The 18,492-nt window shown below is 44.5% G+C and overlaps 1 protein-coding gene across 1 annotated transcript in view; it reads right to left on the reverse strand.

Moving 5' to 3' along the window:
• Positions 1 to 18,492, reverse strand: part of slc8a1a (solute carrier family 8 member 1a) — a gene marked incomplete at both ends in the record, with an annotated part of 184,774 nt that overhangs the window by 114,799 nt on the left and 51,483 nt on the right. The window contains 3 exons of the mRNA XM_084441361.1: positions 14,154 to 14,253; positions 16,789 to 16,916; positions 17,168 to 17,236. Coding sequence (XP_084297487.1) covers positions 14,154 to 14,253; positions 16,789 to 16,916; positions 17,168 to 17,236 — 297 coding nt within the window. The remainder of the gene's footprint in view (positions 1 to 14,153; positions 14,254 to 16,788; positions 16,917 to 17,167; positions 17,237 to 18,492) is intronic.

Consider the following 18,492-nt stretch of genomic DNA (forward strand, 5'->3'; position numbering starts at 1 on the left):
TCCTCCTACAGATTTCATCCGATCAACTTCATATCGGGTCAGCTTCATCTTAAGACCTTTGTGATCAAAAGTTATCAAAAAAATTGAGTTTTCACCAAACACCCTTGCCGTGGCGCCCCGCCAAAGTTTGACATTTCGCCATAAAACACGAAGTCCTCATAACTCCTCCATACATTATCCAATTTGTCCGATATATCTCACGCTTCATGACGGTTCTGTCCTGAACACATCTATGTGTCAGTATTGCGTCATACTTATAGCGCCACCTATTGGTGAAACAGGAAGTCCTCATAACTCCTCCATACATTATCCAATTTGTCCGATATATCTCACGCTTCATGACGGTTCTGTCCTGAACACGTCTTTGTGTCAGTATTGCATCATACTTATAGCGCCACCTATTGGTGAAACAGGAAGTCCTCATAACTCCTCCATACATTATCCAATTTGTCCGATATATCTCACGCTTCATGACGGTTCTGTCCTGAACACATCTATGTGTCAGTATTGCGTCATACTTATAGCGCCACCTATTGGTGAAACAGGAAGTCCTCATAACTCCTCCATACATTATCCAATTTGTCCGATATATCTCACGCTTCATGACGGTTCTGTCCTGAACACTTCTATGTGTCAGTATTGCGTCATACTTATAGCGCCACCTATTGGTGAAACAGTACGTCCTCATAACTCCTCCATACATTATCCAATTTGTCCGATATATCTCACGCTTCATGACGGTTCTGTCCTGAACACATCTATGTGTCAGTATTGCGTCATACTTATAGCGCCACCTATTGGTGAAACAGGAAGTCCTCATAACTCCTCCATACATTATCCAATTTGTCCGATATATCTCACGCTTCATGACGGTTCTGTCCTGAACACATCTATGTGTCAGTATTGCGTCATACTTATAGCGCCACCTATTGGTGAAACAGGAAGTCCTCATAACTCCTCCATACATTATCCAATTTGTCCGATATATCTCACGCTTCATGACGGTTCTGTCCTGAATACATCTATGTGTCAGTATTGCGTCATACTTATAGCGCCACCTATTGGTGAAACAGGAAGTACTCATAACTCCTGCATACATCATCCGATTTGCACCAAATTGCTGACGCTTCGTGAAGGTAACCTTCTGAACACATCTATGCGTCGGTATTGAGTCACACTTACAGCGCCACCTACTGGTGAAACAGGAAGTACTCATAACTCCTACATACGTTATCCGATTTACTCCAAATTGCTCATGCTTGATGAAGGTCGCATCTTGAACACTTCTGTAAGTCAGTATTGCGTCATACCTACAGCGCCACCTGCTGGTGAAACAGGAAGTCCTCATAACTCCTACATACGTTATCCGATTTACTCAACATTTCTCACGCTTCATCAAGGTACCGTCCTGAACACATCTATGCTTCGGTATTGAGTCACGCTTAGAGCGCCACCTACTGGTGACAGAAAGTTTCTCTCAGTACTGCACACTGAAATAGCACACCCTTTAACGGCGCCACACCCCGACACGCATGGGGTGCGAGGGCCCGCTCACTGCTGCTCGCAGCCCTAGTTATTATTATTCTTCTCCTTCTCCTTTACTCCAAACAAATGCCTTTTAGGCGGCCTGAACATCGATGAAAACGGATGAAACTTTGCAGATACGTCAGTCCCGGTGAAAAATTTGATAATTCATGGGTGACGGAAATAAGCGTGGCAAAACGGCTCAAGAGCGCCCCCTGGAAAGTTTAAAATGGCGAGCCCCACCTTTCAGTTTGATGTAGGCTAACGAAATTCGGTGGGCATATGTATTTCATCGAGCCACACTTAAATGTCTCTTGGAGCTATACCCAACATGCAACAGGAAGTCCGCCATTTTGCTCTTAATGTGCCATTTTGTCCTTGTTTTGACCATTTCCATGCCTCGTACTTCGACGAACTCCTCCTACAGATTTCATCCGATCAACTTCATATCGGGTCAGCTTCATCTTAAGACCTTTGTGATCAAAAGTTATCAAAAAAATTGAGTTTTCACCAAACACCCTTGCCGTGGCGCCCTGCCAAAGTTTGACATTTCGCCATAAAACACGAAGTCCTCATAACTCCTCCATACATTATCCAATTTGTCCGATATATCTCACGCTTCATGACGGTTCTGTCCTGAACACATCTATGTGTCAGTATTGCGTCATACTTATAGCGCCACCTTTTGGTGAAACAGGAAGTCCTCATAGCTCCTCCATACATTATCCAATTTGTCCGATATATCTCACGCTTCATGACGGTTCTGTCCTGAACACATCTATGTGTCAGTATTGCGTCATACGTATAGCCCCACCTATTGGTGAAACAGGAAGTCCTCATAACTCCTCCATACATTATCCAATTTGTCCGATATATCTCACGCTTCATGACGGTTCTGTCCTGAACACATCTATGTTTCAGTATTGCGTCATACTTATAGCGCCACCTATTGGTGAAACAGGAAGTCCTCATAACTCCTCCATACATTATCCAATTTGTCCGATATAGCTCACGCTTCATGACGGTTCTGTCCTGAACACATCTATGTGTCAGTATTGCGTCATACGAATAGCGCCACCTATTGGTGAAACAGGAAGTCCTCATAACTCCTGCATACATCATCCAATTTGTACCAAATTGCTGACGCCTCATGAAGGTGGCCTTCTGAACCCATCTATGTGTCGGTATTGAGTCACACTTACAGCGCCACCTACTGGTGAAACAGGAAGTCCTCATAACTCCTACATACGTTATCTGATTTACTCAACATTTCTCACGCTTCATCAAGGTACCGTCCTGAACATATCTATGCTTCGGTATTGAGTCACGCCTAGAGCGCCACCTACTGGTGACAGGAAGTTTCTCTCAATACTGCACACCGAAATAGCACAGCCTTTAACGGCGCAGCACCCCGACACGCGTGGGGTGCGAGGGCCCGCTCACTGCTGCTCGCAGCCCTAGTTAGGGCCCGAGCACAGGCGGTGCGAGGCCCTATTGAAACTCGAAGGATTATTATTAGGGCCCGAGCACTGGCGGTGCGAGGCCCTATTGAATTTCGAAGGATTATTATTATTCTCCCTTCTCCTTCTTCTTCTCCCCAAACAAATGCCTTTTAGGCGGCCTGAACATCGATGAAAACGGATGAAACTTTGCAGATACGTCAGTCCCGGTGAAAAATTTGATAATTCATGGGTGACGGAAATGGGCGTGGCAAAACGGCTCAAGAGCGCCCCCTGGAAAATCTAAAATGGCGAGCCCCACCTTTCAGTTTGATGTAGGCGAACGAAATTCGGTGGGCATATGTATTTCATCGAGCCACACTTAAATGTCTCTTGGAGCTATACCCAACATGCAACAGGAAGTCCGCCATTTTGCTTTTAATGTGCCATTTTGTCCTTGTTTTGACCATTTCCATGCCTCGTACTTCGACGAACTCCTCCTACAGATTTCATCCGATCAACTTCATATCGGGTCAGCTTCATCTTAAGACCTTTGTGATCAAAAGTTATCAAAAAAATTGAGTTTTCACCAAACACCCTTGCCGTGGCGCCCCGCCAAAGTTTGACATTTCGCCATAAAACACGAAGTCCTCATAACTCCTCCATACATTATCCAATTTGTCCGATATATCTCACGCTTCATGACGGTTCTGTCCTGAACACATCTATGTGTCAGTATTGCGTCATACTTATAGCGCCACCTATTGGTGAAACAGGAAGTCCTCATAACTCCTCCATACATTATCCAATTTGTCTGATATATCTCACGCTTCATGACGGTTCTGTCCTGAACACATCTATGTGTCAGTATTGCGTCATACTTATAGCGCCACCTATTGGTGAAACAGGAAGTCCTCATAACTCCTCCATACATTATCCAATTTGTCCGATATATCTCACGCTTCATGACGGTTCTGTCCTGAACACATCTATGTGTCAGTATTGCGTCATACTTATAGCGCCACCTATTGGTGAAACAGGAAGTCCTCATAACTCCTGCATACATCATACGATTTGCACCAAATTGCTGACGCTTCATGAAGGTCACCTTCTGAACACATCTATGCGTCGGTATTGAGTTACACTTACAGCGCCACCTACTGGTGAAACAGGAAGTACTCATAACTCCTACATACATTATCCGATTTACTCCAAATTGCTCATGCTTGATGAAGGTCGCATCTTGAACACATCTGTAGGTCAGTATTGCGTTATACCTACAGCGCCACCTACTGCTTACAGGAAGTCCTCATAACTCCTACATACTTTGTCCGATTTACACAACATTTCTCACGCTTCATCAAGGTACTGTCCTGAACACATCTATGCGTCGGTATTGAGTCACGCTTAGAGCGCCACCTACTGGTGACAGGAAGTTTCTGTCAGTACTGGACACCGAAATAGCACACCCTTTAACGGCGCCACAACCCGACCCGCGTGGGGTGCGAGGGCCCGCTCACTGCTGCTCGCAGCACTAGTTATTATTCTACCTTCTTGTTAGGGCCCGAGCACTGGCGGTGCGAGGCCCTATTGAATTTCGAAGGATTATTAGGGCCCGAGCACTGGCGGTGCGAGGCCCTATTGAATTTCGAAGGATTATTATTATTAGGGCCCGAGCACTGGCGGTGCGAGGCCCTATTGTATTTCGAAGGATTATTATTATTCTACCTTCTTGTTCTTCTTCTCCCCAAACAAATGCCTTTTTGGCGGCCTAAACATCGATGAAAACGGATGAAACTTTGCAGATACGTCAGTCCCGGTGAAAAATTTGATAATTGATGGGTGACGGAAATAGGCGTGGCAAAACGGCTCAAGAGCGCCCCCTGGAAAATTTAAAATGGCGAGCCCCACCTTTCAGTTTGATGTAGGCAAACGAAATTCGGTGGGCTTATGTAGTTCATCGAGACACACTAAAATGTCTCTTGGAGCTATACCCAACATGCAACAGGAAGTCCGCCATTTTGCTTTTAATGTGCCATTTTGTCCTTGTTTTGACCATTTCCATGCCTCGTACTTCAACGAACTCCTCCTAGAGATTTCATCCGATCAACTTCATACTCGGTCAGCTTCATCTTAAGACCTTTGTGATCAAAAGTTATCAATAAAATTGAGTTTTCACCAAACACCCTTGCCGTGGCGCCCCGCCAAAGTTTGACATTTCGCCATAAAACACGAAGTCCTCATAACTCCTCCATACATGATCCAATTTGTCCGATATATCTCACGCTTCATGACGGTTCTGTCCTGAACACAGCTATGTGTCAGTATTGCGTCATACTTATAGCGCCACCTATTGGTGAAACAGGAAGTCCTTATAACTCCTCCATACATTATCCAATTTGTCCGATATATCTCACGCTTCATGACGGTTCTGTCCTGAACACGTCTTTGTGTCAGTATTGCATCATACTTATAGCGCCACCTATTGGTGAAACAGGAAGTCCTCATAACTCCTCCATACATTATCCAATTCGTCCGATATATCTCACGCTTCATGAAGGTTCTGTCCTGAACACATCTATGTGTCAGTATTGCGTCATACTTATAGCGCCACCTATTGGTAAAACAGGAAGTCCTCATAACTCCTACATGCATTATCGGATTTGTCCGATATATCTCAGGCTTCATGACGGTTCTGTCCTGAACACATCTATGTGTCAGTATTGCATCATACTTATAGCGCCACCTATTGGTGAAACAGGAAGTCCTCATAACTCCTCCATACATTATCCAATTTGTCCGATATATCTCACGCTTCATGACGGTTCTGTCCTGAACACATCTATGTGTCAGTATTGCGTCATACTTATAGCGCCACCTATTGGTGAAACAGGAAGTCCTTATAACTCCTCCATACATTATCCAATTTGTCCGATATATCTCACGCTTCATGACGGTTCTGTCCTGAACACGTCTTTGTGTCAGTATTGCATCATACTTATAGCGCCACCTATTGGTGAAACAGGAAGTCCTCATAACTCCTCCATACATTATCCAATTCGTCCGATATATCTCACGCTTCATGAAGGTTCTGTCCTGAACACATCTATGTGTCAGTATTGCGTCATACTTATAGCGCCACCTATTGGTAAAACAGGAAGTCCTCATAACTCCTACATACATTATCGGATTTGTCCGATATATCTCACGCTTCATGACGGTTCTGTCCTGAACACATCTATGTGTCAGTATTGCATCATACTTATAGCGCCACCTATTGGTGAAACAGGAAGTCCTCATAACTCCTCCATACATTATCCAATTCGTCCGATATATCTCACGCTTCATGAAGGTTCTGTCCTGAACACATCTATGTGTCAGTATTGTGTCATACTTATAGCGCCACCTATTGGTAAAACAGGAAGTCCTCATAACTCCTACATACATTATCGGATTTGTCCGATATATCTCACGCTTCATGACGGTTCTGTCCTGAACACATCTATGTGTCAGTATTGCATCATACTTATAGCGCCACCTATTGGTGAAACAGGAAGTCCTCATAACTCCTCCATACATTATCCAATTCGTCCGATATATCTCACGCTTCATGAAGGTTCTGTCCTGAACACATCTATGTGTCAGTATTGTGTCATACTTATAGCGCCACCTATTGGTAAAACAGGAAGTCCTCATAACTCCTACATACATTATCGGATTTGTCCGATATATCTCACGCTTCATGACGGTTCTGTCCTGAACACATCTATGTGTCAGTATTGCATCATACTTATAGCGCCACCTATTGGTGAAACAGGAAGTCCTCATAACTCCTCCATACATTATCCAATTTGTCCGATATATCTCACGCTTCATGACGGTTCTGTCCTGAACACATCTATGTGTCAGTATTGCGTCATACTTATAGCGCCACCTATTGGTGAAACAGGAAGTCCTTATAACTCCTCCATACATTATCCAATTTGTCCGATATATCTCACGCTTCATGACGGTTCTGTCCTGAACACGTCTTTGTGTCAGTATTGCATCATACTTATAGCGCCACCTATTGGTGAAACAGGAAGTCGTCATAACTCCTCCATACATTATCCAATTCGTCCGATATATCTCACGCTTCATGAAGGTTCTGTCCTGAACACATCTATGTGTCAGTATTGCGTCATACTTATAGCGCCACCTATTGGTAAAACAGGAAGTCCTCATAACTCCTACATACATTATAGGATTTGTCCGATATATCTCACGCTTCATGACGGTTCTGTCCTGAACACATCTATGTGTCAGTATTGCATCATACTTATAGCGCCACCTATTGGTGAAACAGGAAGTCCTCATAACTCCTCCATACATTATCCGATTTGTCCGATATATCTCACGCTTCATGACGGTTCTGTCCTGAACACATCTATGTGTCAGTATTGCATCATACTTATAGCGCCACCTATTGGTGAAACAGGAAGTCCTCATAACTCCTCCATACATTATCCAATTTGTCCGATATATCTCACGCTTCATGACGGTTCTGTCCTGAACACATCTATGTGTCAGTATTGCGTCATACTTATAGCGCCACCTATTGGTGAAACAGGAAGTCCTCATAACTCCTACATACATTATCCAATTTGTCCGATATATCTCACGCTTCATGACGGTTCTGTCCTGAACACATCTTTGTGTCAGTATTGCATCATACTTATAGCGCCACCTATTGGTGAAACAGGAAGTCCTCATAACTCCTACATACATTATCCAATTTGTCCGATATATCTCACGCTTCATGACGGTTCTGTCCTGAACACATCTTTGTGTCAGTATTGCATCATACTTATAGCGCCACCTATTGGTGAAACAGGAAGTCCTCATTACTCCTGCATACATCATCCGATTTGCACCAAATTGCTGACGCTTCATGAAGGTCACCTTCTGAACACATCTATGCGTCGGTATTGAGTTACACTTACAGCGCCACCTACTGGTGAAACAGGAAATACTCATAACTCCTACATACATTATCCGATTTACTCCAAATTGCTCATGCTTGATGAAGGTCGCATCTTGAACACATCTGTAGGTCAGTATTGCGTCATACCTACAGCGCCACCTACTGCTTACAGGAAGTCCTCATAACTCCTACATACTTTGTCCGATTTACACAACATTTCTCACGCTTCATCAAGGTACTGTCCTGAACACATCTATGCGTCGGTATTGAGTCACGCTTAGAGCGCCACCTACTGGTGACAGGAAGTTTCTGTCAGTACTGGACACCGAAATAGCACACCCTTTAACGGCGCCACACCCCGACCCGCATGGGGTGCGAGGGCCCGCTCACTGCTGCTCGCAGCACTAGTTATTATTATTATTCTTCTTTACTCCAAACAAATGCCTTTTAGGCGGCCTGAACATCGATGAAAACGGATGAAACTTTGCAGATACGTCAGTCCCGGTGAAAAATTTGATAATTCATGGGTGACGGAAATGGGCGTGGCAAAACGGCTCAAGAGCGCCCCCTGGAAAGTTTAAAATGGCGAGCCCCACCTTTCAGTTTGATGTAGGCGAACGAAATTCGGTGGGCATATGTATTTCATCGAGCCACACTAAAATGTCTCTTGGAGCTATACCCAACATGCAACAGAAAGGTCGCCATTTTGCTTTTAATGTGCCATTTTCCCTTGTTTTTACCATTTCCATGCCTCGTACTTCAACGAACTCCTCCTACAGATTTCATCCGATCAACTTCATATCGGGTCAGCTACATCTTAAGGCCTTTGTGATCAAAAGTTATCAAAAAAATTGAGTTTTCACCAAACACCCTTGCCGTGGCGCCCCGCCAAAGTTTGACATTTCGCCATAAAACACGATGTCCTCATAACTCCTCCATACATTATCCGATTTGTCCGATTTATCTCACGCTTCATGACGGTTCTCTCCTGAACACATCTATGTGTCAGTATTGCGTCATACTTATAGCGCCACCTATTGGTGAAACAGGAAGTCCTCATAACTCCTCCATTTATTATCCAATTTGTCCGATATAGCTCACGCTTCATGACGGTTCTGTCCTGAACACATCTATGTGTCAGTATTGCGTCATACGTATAGCGCCACCTATTGGTGAAACAGGAAGTCCTCATAACTCCTGCATACATCATCCGATTTGCACCAAATTGCTGACGCTTCATGAAGGTGGCCTTCTGAACCCATCTATGTGTCGGTATTGAGTCACACTGACAGCGCCACCTACTGGTGAAACAGGAAGTCCTCATAACTCCTACATACGTTATCCGATTTACTCAACATTTCTCACGCTTCATCAAGGTACCGTCCTGAACACATCTATGCTTCGGTATTGAGTCACGCCTAGAGCGCCACCTACTGGTGACAGGAAGTTTCTCTCAGTACTGCACACCGCAATAGCACAGCCTTTAACGGAGCAGCACCCCGACACGCGTGGGGTGCGAGGGCCCGCTCACTGCTGCTCGCAGCACTAGTTATTATTCTCCTTCTTCTTCTCCCCAAACAAATGCCTTTTTGGCGGCCTAAACATCGATGAAAACGGATGAAACTTTGCAGATACATCAGTCCCGGTGAAAAATGGATATTTCATTGGTGACGGAAATGGGCGTGGCAAAACGGCTCAAGAGCGCCCCCTGGAAAGTTTAAAATGGCGAGCCCCACCTTTCAGTTTGATGGAGGCGAACGAAATTCGGAGGGCATATGTATTTCATCGAGACACACTAAAATGTCTCTTGGATCTATACCCAACATGCAACAGGAAGTCCGCCATTTTGCTTTTAATGTGCCATTTTGTCCTTGTTTTGACCATTTCCATGCCTCGTACTTCGACGAACTCCTCCTACAGATTTCATCCGATCAACTTCATATCGGGTCAGCTTCATCTTAAGACCTTTGTGATCCAAAGTTATCAAAAAAATTGAGTTTTCACCACACACCCTTGCCGTGGCGCCCCGCCAAAGTTTGACATTTCGCCAAAAAACACGAAGTCCTCATAACTCCTCCATACATTATCCAATTTGTCCGATATATCTCACGCTTCATGACGGTTCTGTCCTGAACACATCTATGTGTCAGTATTGCGTCATACTTATAGCGCCACCTATTGGTGAAACAGGAAGTCCTCATAACTCCTCCATACATCATCCAATTTGTCCGATATATCTCACGCTTCATGACGGTTCTGTCCTGAACACATCTATGTGTCAGTATTGCATCATACTTATTGCGCCACCTATTGGTGAAACAGGAAGTCCTCATAACTCCTGCATACATCATCCGATTTGCACCAAATTGCTGATGCTTCATGAAGGTGGCCTTCTGAACCCATCTATGTGTCGGTATTGAGTCACACTTACAGCGCCACCTACTGGTGAAACAGGAAGTCCTCATAACTCCTACATACTTTGTCCGATTTACACAACATTTCTCACGCTTCATCAAGGTACTGTCCTGAACACATCTATGCGTCGGTATTGAGTCACGCTTAGAGCGCCACCTACTGGTGACAGGAAGTTTCTGTCAGTACTGGACACCGAAATAGCACACCCTTTAACGGCGCCACACCCCGACCCGCGTGGGGTGCGAGGGCCCGCTCACTGCTGCTCGCAGCACTAGTTCTTCTTGTTCTTCTCCCCAAACAAATGCCTTTTTGGCGGCCTAAACATCGATGAAAACGGATGAAACTTTGCAGATACGTCAGTCCCGGTGAAAAATTTGATAATTCATGGGTGACGGAAATGGGCGTGGCAAAACGGCTCAAGAGCGCCCCCTGGAAAATTTAAAATGGCGAGCCCCACCTTCCAGTTTGATGTAGGCGAACGAAATTCGGTGGGCATATGTAGTTCATCGAGACACACTAAAATGTCTCTTAGAGCTATACCCAACATGCAACAGGAAGTCCGCAATTTTGGTCTTAATGTGCCATTTTCCCCTTGTTTTGACCATTTCCATGCCTCGTACTTTAACGAACTCCTCCTACAGATTTCATCCGATCAACTTCCTATTCGGTCAGCTTCATCTTAAGACCTTTGTGATCAAAAGTTATCAAAAAAATTGAGTTTTCACCAAACACCCTTGCCGTGGCGCCCCGCCAAAGTTTGACATTTCGCCATAAAACACGAAGTCCTCATAACTCCTCCATACATTATCCAATTTGTCCGATATATCTCACGCTTCATGACGGTTCTGTCCTGAACACATCTATGTGTCAGTATTGCATCATACTTATAGCGCCACCTATTGGTGAAACAGGAAGTCCTCATAACTCCTCCATACATTATCCAATTTGTCCGATATATCTCACGCTTCATGACGGTTCTGTCCTGAACACATCTATGTGTCAGTATTGCGTCATACTTATAGCGCCACCTATTGGTGAAACAGGAAGTCCTCATAACTCCTCCATACATTATCCAATTTGTCCGATATATCTCACGCTTCATGACGGTTCTGTCCTGAACACATCTATGTGTCAGTATTGCGTCATACTTATAGCGCCACCTATTGGTGAAACAGGAAGTACTCATAACTCCTACATACATTAGCCAATTCGTCCGATATATCTCACGCTTCATGACGGTTCTGTCCTGAACACATCTATGTGTCAGTATTACATCATACTTATAGCGCCACCTATTGGTGAAACAGGAAGTCCCCATAACTCCTCCATACATTATCGGATTTGTCCGATATATCTCACGCTTCATGACGGTTCTGTCCTGAACACATCTATGTGTCAGTATTGCGTCATACTTATAGCGCCACCTATTGGTGAAACAGGAAGTCCTCATAACTCCTACATACATTATCCAATTCGTCCGATATATCTCACGCTTCATGACGGTTCTGTCCTGAACACATCTATGTGTCAGTATTGCATCATACTTATAGCGCCACCTATTGGTGAAACAGGAAGTCCTCATAACTCCTCCATACATTATCCAATTTGTCCGATATATCTCCCGCTTCATGACGGTTCTGTCCTGAATACAGCTATGTGTCAGTATTGCGTCATACTTATAGCGCCACCTATTGGTCAAACAGGAAGTACTCATAACTCCTGCATACATCATCCGATTTGCACCAAATTGCTGACGCTTCGTGAAGGTAACCTTCTGAACACATCTATGCATCGGTATTGAGTCACACTTACAGCGCCACCTACTGGTGAAACAGGAAGTACTCATAACTCCTACATATGTTATCCGATTTACTCCAAATTGCTCATGCTTGATGAAGGTCGCATCTTGAACACTTCTGTAAGTCAGTATTGCGTCATACCTACAGCGCCACCTGCTGGTGAAACAGGAAGTCATCATAACTCCTACATACGTTATCCGATTTACTCAACATGTCTCACGCTTTATCAAGGTACCGTCCTGAACACATCTATGCTTCGGTATTGAATCACGCCTAGAGCGCCACCTACTGGTGACAGGAAGTTTGTCTCAGTACTGCACACCGAAATAGCACACCCTTCAACGGCGCCACACCCCGACACGCGTGGGGTGCGAGGGCCCGCTCACTGCTGCTCGCAGCACTAGTTATTATTATTCTCCTACCTTCTCCTTCTTCTCCCCAAACAAATGCCTTTTTGGTGGCCTAAACATCAATGAAAACGGATGAAACTTTGCAGATACGTCAGTCCCGGTGAAAATTTTTATAATTAATTGGTGACAGAAATGGGCGTGGCAAAACGGCTCAAGAGCACCCCCTGGAAAATTTATGGCGAGCCCCACCTTTCAGTTTGATGTAGGCGAACGAAATTCGGTGGGCATATGTAGTTCATCGAGACACACTAAAATGTCTCTTGGACCTATACCCAACATCCAACAGGAAGTCAGCCATTTTGCTTTTAATGTGCCATTTTGTCCTTGTTTTTACCATTTCCATGCCTCGTACTTCAACGAACTCCTCCTCCAGATTTCATCCGATCAACTTCATATTCGGCCAGCTTCATCTTAAGACCTTTGCGATCAAAAGTTATCAAAAGAAATGAGTTTTCACCAAACACCCTTGCCGTGGCGCCCCGCCAAAGTTTGACATTTCGCCATAAAACACGAAGTCCTCATAACTCCTCCATACATTATCCAATTTGTCCGATATATCTCACACTTCATGACGGTTCTGTCCTGAACACATTTATGTGTCAGTATTGCGTCATACTTATAGCGCCACCTATTGGTGAAATAGGAAGTCCTCATAACTCCTACTTACAGTATCCGATTTGCACCAAATTGCTGATGATTCATGAAGGTCACATTCTGAACACATCTTTGTGTCGGTATTGAGTCACACTTACAGCGCCACCTACTGGTGAAACAGGAAGTACTCATAACTCCTACATACGTTATCCGATTTACTCCAAATTGCCCATGCTTGATGAAGGTCGCATCTTGAACACATCTGTAAGTCAGTATTGCGTCATACCTACAGCGCCACCTCCTGGTGAAACAGGAAGTCCTCATAACTCCTACATACGTTATCCGATTTACTCCAAATTGCTCAGGGTTGATGAAGGTCGCACCCTGAACACAACTGTGCGTCAGCATTGAGTCATACTTATAGCGTCACCTACTGTTTACATTGAAGTCCTCATAACTCCTACATACATTATCCGATTTATCCCAAATTGATCATGCTTGATGAAGATCGCGTCCTGAACACATCTGTAGGTAACTATTGAGTCATACTTATAGTGCCGCCTACAGGTCAAGCAGGAAGTCATCATAACTTCTACATACATTGTCCGACTTACACAACATTTCTCACGCTTCATCAAGGTAGCGTCCTGAACACATCTATGCATCGGTATTGAGTCACGCTTAGAGTGCCACCTACTGGTGACAGGAAGTTCCTCTCAGTACTGGACACCGAAATAGCACACCCTTTAACGGCACCGCACCCCGACATGCGTGGGGTGCGAGGGCCCGCTCACTGCTGCTCGCAGCCCTAGTTTAGATTGATTTATCCCCATTTGACGCTCCAAAATGTAAACAAGTTCGGAATAGAACGGAGTAGAGGCAGTTTGACTCGCCTCAAAACGCTTTTGGTGTGTGATCGGCCATTTAAAACAATTGGTGTACTTCAAAACACTAGCATCAGACTTCCAGTGCGTCTGGGGCTTAAGGAGGGGAGAGAACGTTGACCTACCAGAGTTGACTGTGATCGCTTCCACAAACTGCTGTCTCCAGCTGTTGGTTCCAATCAGCAGGGCCAGATTGGTCTTCTTGATCAGTTTATCCACCGTGCTCTGCAGGGACATGCAGGGATATGAACTTGAGTCATAGTGACTTGGACTCGGGTTAACTCAAGTCACTTTTTGGATGACTCATGACTTGACGTGACAGAAAATAAATTACTTGAGACTCGACTTGGACTTGGAAGTTTAAAAACTTGAGACTTAACTTGACTTGAGACATGATGACTCAATAACTCGGACGACTTGTCTGTTTTGTTTTCAGTTTAATTTAGGCATATTAAAATGATCAACGTGGTCTGTTACTCGGTAGCCTAGATGTGTGCGGGGCGCGCGCTGGAAATAGCATCATCATGATTGGATGATTCTATCAATCTCCGTTTTTTCCAACAAGAAGAAGCGATAGCACACACTGAAATGTAGCCCCGATATGCTCCCTAAGATACGCAGTCGCTCCTCTAATCTGGGGTCACATATATAAGGATATAGAAAAGGGTGACCGGACTATTCCAAACGGCGCATTTCAAATCTGATGCTCACCATGCAGTCCTGCAGATGTCTTTTGTTATGTCGGAGCCTTGTGGGTTCATTTATAGGTGAAATAACCACTGTTATAGCCTTTTTTTCATTCACTGTTTTCAGGGTTTCAGGGGTTTCTGCAGGGCGTTCTTCTACGCTCTAGCGGAAATAGTGTGTGCTCTGTTCGATACGTCACAGTGCTGCCACCAATCGGTGAATGCTGCAGCAGCACATGTCCTTGGAATAGTAATAATGGACAGGGATCTCCGGTGGTACCCATGTTTTGATTTAACGAACGGGGTCCCGCAATTAACACAGCAGGAATCAGCTGAACATGTTGGCTGGGCCATCTTCCACCTGTACCTGTACCTTTCCTCACTGATGAAACGGCGCAGGATGACCCTGGTCATCTCCCGCCTGGACTACTGCAACTCCCTCCTCGCTAGGGCGCCGGCGTCAGCCATTAAACCTCTGGAACTTGTCCAGAAAGCTGCTGCTCGCCTGGTGTTCAACCACCCCAAATTCTCCCACACAACTTCCCTCCTCCGTTCCCTACACTGGCTCCCTGTAGCGGCTCGCATCCAGTTTAAAACTCTGGCGCTAACCTACAGGGCAATGAAAGGAACAGTTCCCTCCTACCTCCAGGCCATGGTCAAACCCTACACCCCCTCCCGACCGCTACGCTCTGCTACCTCAGGGCGACTGGTTGCCCCGTCACTCCGAGGCTCCTGCGGTCGATCGACACGGTCACGGCTCTTCTCTGTCCTGGCCCCGCAGTGGTGGAATGAACTGCCCACTGATGTCAGGACAGCAGAGTCGCTGCCCATCTTTCGTCGCAGGCTCAAAACTCATCTCTTCAAGAAGTACTACAACAATCCTCCCGCCTAAGCACTTATTGTATTATATTATATTGCACTGTACTTTAAATTGCTATTCTTGCACTTTGCCTTCAGCACTAGATTATGCTCTTAGTCACTTGTTTTAGAGAGAAGATGCACTTGTGAGTTCTGGCAAGTAGTAGTACATTGGCTCTTCCTACGTTAAATGCAATTATTGTTAGTCGCTTTGGATAAAAGAGTCTGCTAAATGACTGTAATGTAATGTAATGTACCTGCTTTGTGTGACGAGCTTTAAACATGTGCTGCTGCAGCATTCACCTGACTTGCCGTAACCAAAGAATCGACTTGACTTGGCGTGACATAACCTGTGACTTGACTTTACTTGTCCACACAAAAAATACTTGGGACTTGCTTGAGACTTGGACCAAATGACTTAAGACTTACTTGGGACTTGGCTAAAAGTGACTTTGTCAGATCTCTGGGGACATGTTTCATTCACACAAACATTCAACATAAACAACAGTACTTTTAATCACACTAACATCATTACAATAACATGAAAATACATGCATAAATTATGACAAGTAAAACAAATTCTTAATCCCTATCAGTACTATCAACCACTATTTCATAGATAGTGATAACCAATATCCCTATCAATACGATGAACTAATGTTTATGTTGACCCTGAAACCAATCCACTAACTCTGTGCTTAAAACATCCCAGATTTTTTAGGATTTTGTTAAAAATCCAAATAGCTCTGAAATGTAAGACCTATTCATCATCAATGTCATATGTCCATGTAATTCCACACAGCCGAATGGCTTCGGGACCGACATTAATTTCAGCAGTGCTAGGAGGTAACTGAACAAGGGCCTCCAGTGGTGCCTCACTCAGAGAGGAGGAGGTTCTCCTGAGTGCTACTAGTTATGTCCCTGGTTTTATGGATTCTCAGAACTTATCTTAGTTCAGAGATCCTCTCTGAGACAGACCGCCCAGAAGACAGTGGTTTAGTGAGCAGTGGGAAGTCTTTACTCTTTGGTTTTACTGAGTGATTGTGGTGTCATGCTGCACTTTCTTTCTTTCTGTCTTTCTTTCTTTCCATTCCCAAGATATTCAAATGTGTTGATCAGGTAATGTATATATTTACCATGACACCATTGTGTTGCATTGGGATTGTGTTCTGGAATGGAAAAGATAACTGAACCACAGCAAAAGCAAAGCTTGTACCTTGAACTCGTACGACTCTTCAATGACCAACTCCATCTTGACATGCTCGCCCAGGGTGGGTCTGCCCATCTCCGCTATGCGTCTGTCCTCTTCCTCCTTCTTGGTGAGGGCCTCTTCATCCCCCTCATCTGAACACAAAGAAAAGAGAGAACATGACAGAATGGATGGATGGAAGGATGAATGTTGAAATGAGATGAGGATAGATAGATAGATACTGTATGGATGGATGGACGGACAGATACAGTAGATGGATAGATGTATGTATGTATGGATGGATGGATGATAGATAGATACTGTAGATAGAAGAAGAGAAGGGGACAGATGTGAAAGAGAAAGGGAGAGTAAGGAGGAGAGTAGGGTGAAAAGAGAGGATGTATACCTGCGATGCTGACAACAGCGGAGGGGACGGGGTTATCTCTACCCTGTACTTTCCGATAGACGTCTCTGCCTGAAGGACAAGTTCAAAGAACTTCATTTCATGATGGCCCCCTTTTTTACCAAACCCATGTATCAGATTTCCTGGATCACTCAAAAAATGAGTTAGAAATGTTTATATGTACTTAATGAGTCTGTCCATGATTAACGTGAGGTGTGAAAACAAGGACAAAACGAGCCAGCACTTCCTTTGTGCCAAGAAGCATTAAATTATTGAACAGCTGTTGATGCCTGTTGCAGTGATGATGATTTTGATGCGATGATGTTGGTGAGTATGGTGATGACGATGATGGTGGTTGGTGACATTGCGGTGTTGGTGATGGGCGTACATTTTAATGTTTTATGTATGTTTGACGTGTGCTAAACAAATTCCCCTCTGGGGCAATAAAGGTTTCAATTCAAGTGTCACAAAGCATGCAATAAGGCTGAATCCCAATTCACCCCTTGGCCCTACCCCTTACCCCTAACACTTCATTTTTAGGGGTAGGGTTGTCCCAATCCTCGAGGGTGTCAAGTGTAGGGGTAAGGGCGAGGGCTACATAGCCCTCGAAACTGAGATTTTTCAGACTTACACTCCAAACCAAGGGCTATGAGCAAGCAACAAAAGAACGGCACACATTTCTGAAATACTACTGTTGTTGTGTCACGGAATATAATTTTAAGATTTTTTAGGCAATAATGTAGCCTACTTGTTTCACTTCAAATCGGTGGTCAATGTATCAAGATAGAGACAATTAGAAAATTTGCTCGGACGTTTTCGGAGTTAGCTAGCTATCAAGATGACTGGGCGGTCAGTGCTCATGGTACACCGCCGACAACAGCCTTATCTCTATAGGCTAATAGTTTAGAAATCTGCCGCTGGTTTTAATGTCTGTGTTGTGGTCCGTTTTGGGTAGGCTAACATTAGGCGGAAAATCGGTCTTAAGCCTTCTGTACACTGTACGACTAAAAAAATCTTAGATCGGGGATCCCTTCCCACTGTACGACCGGGACTCCGTCTCAAGACCATACGACCATACAACGTGTGTATTCACACTATGCGATTTGTATTCACACTATACGATTTCTGTCAGCCCCGTCCACAATTCATCTTGGCTGCAGCGTGAACTTATATTGACACCTGCGATCTGCGACAAAAATATTTGACATGTCAGATATTTTATCGGGAGGTCCTAGCCTCGTCGTAGAACGTCATAGCAATTAATTGCAGATCGTACACCTTCTCACACTGTGCGACTTGCGAGTCCCGATTTTGCATACGATGAGCTA

Source organism: Borostomias antarcticus, assembly GCF_949987555.1.
Source record: "Borostomias antarcticus genome assembly, chromosome: 7".
In the NCBI taxonomy this organism is placed as follows: domain Eukaryota; kingdom Metazoa; phylum Chordata; class Actinopteri; order Stomiiformes; family Stomiidae; genus Borostomias; species Borostomias antarcticus.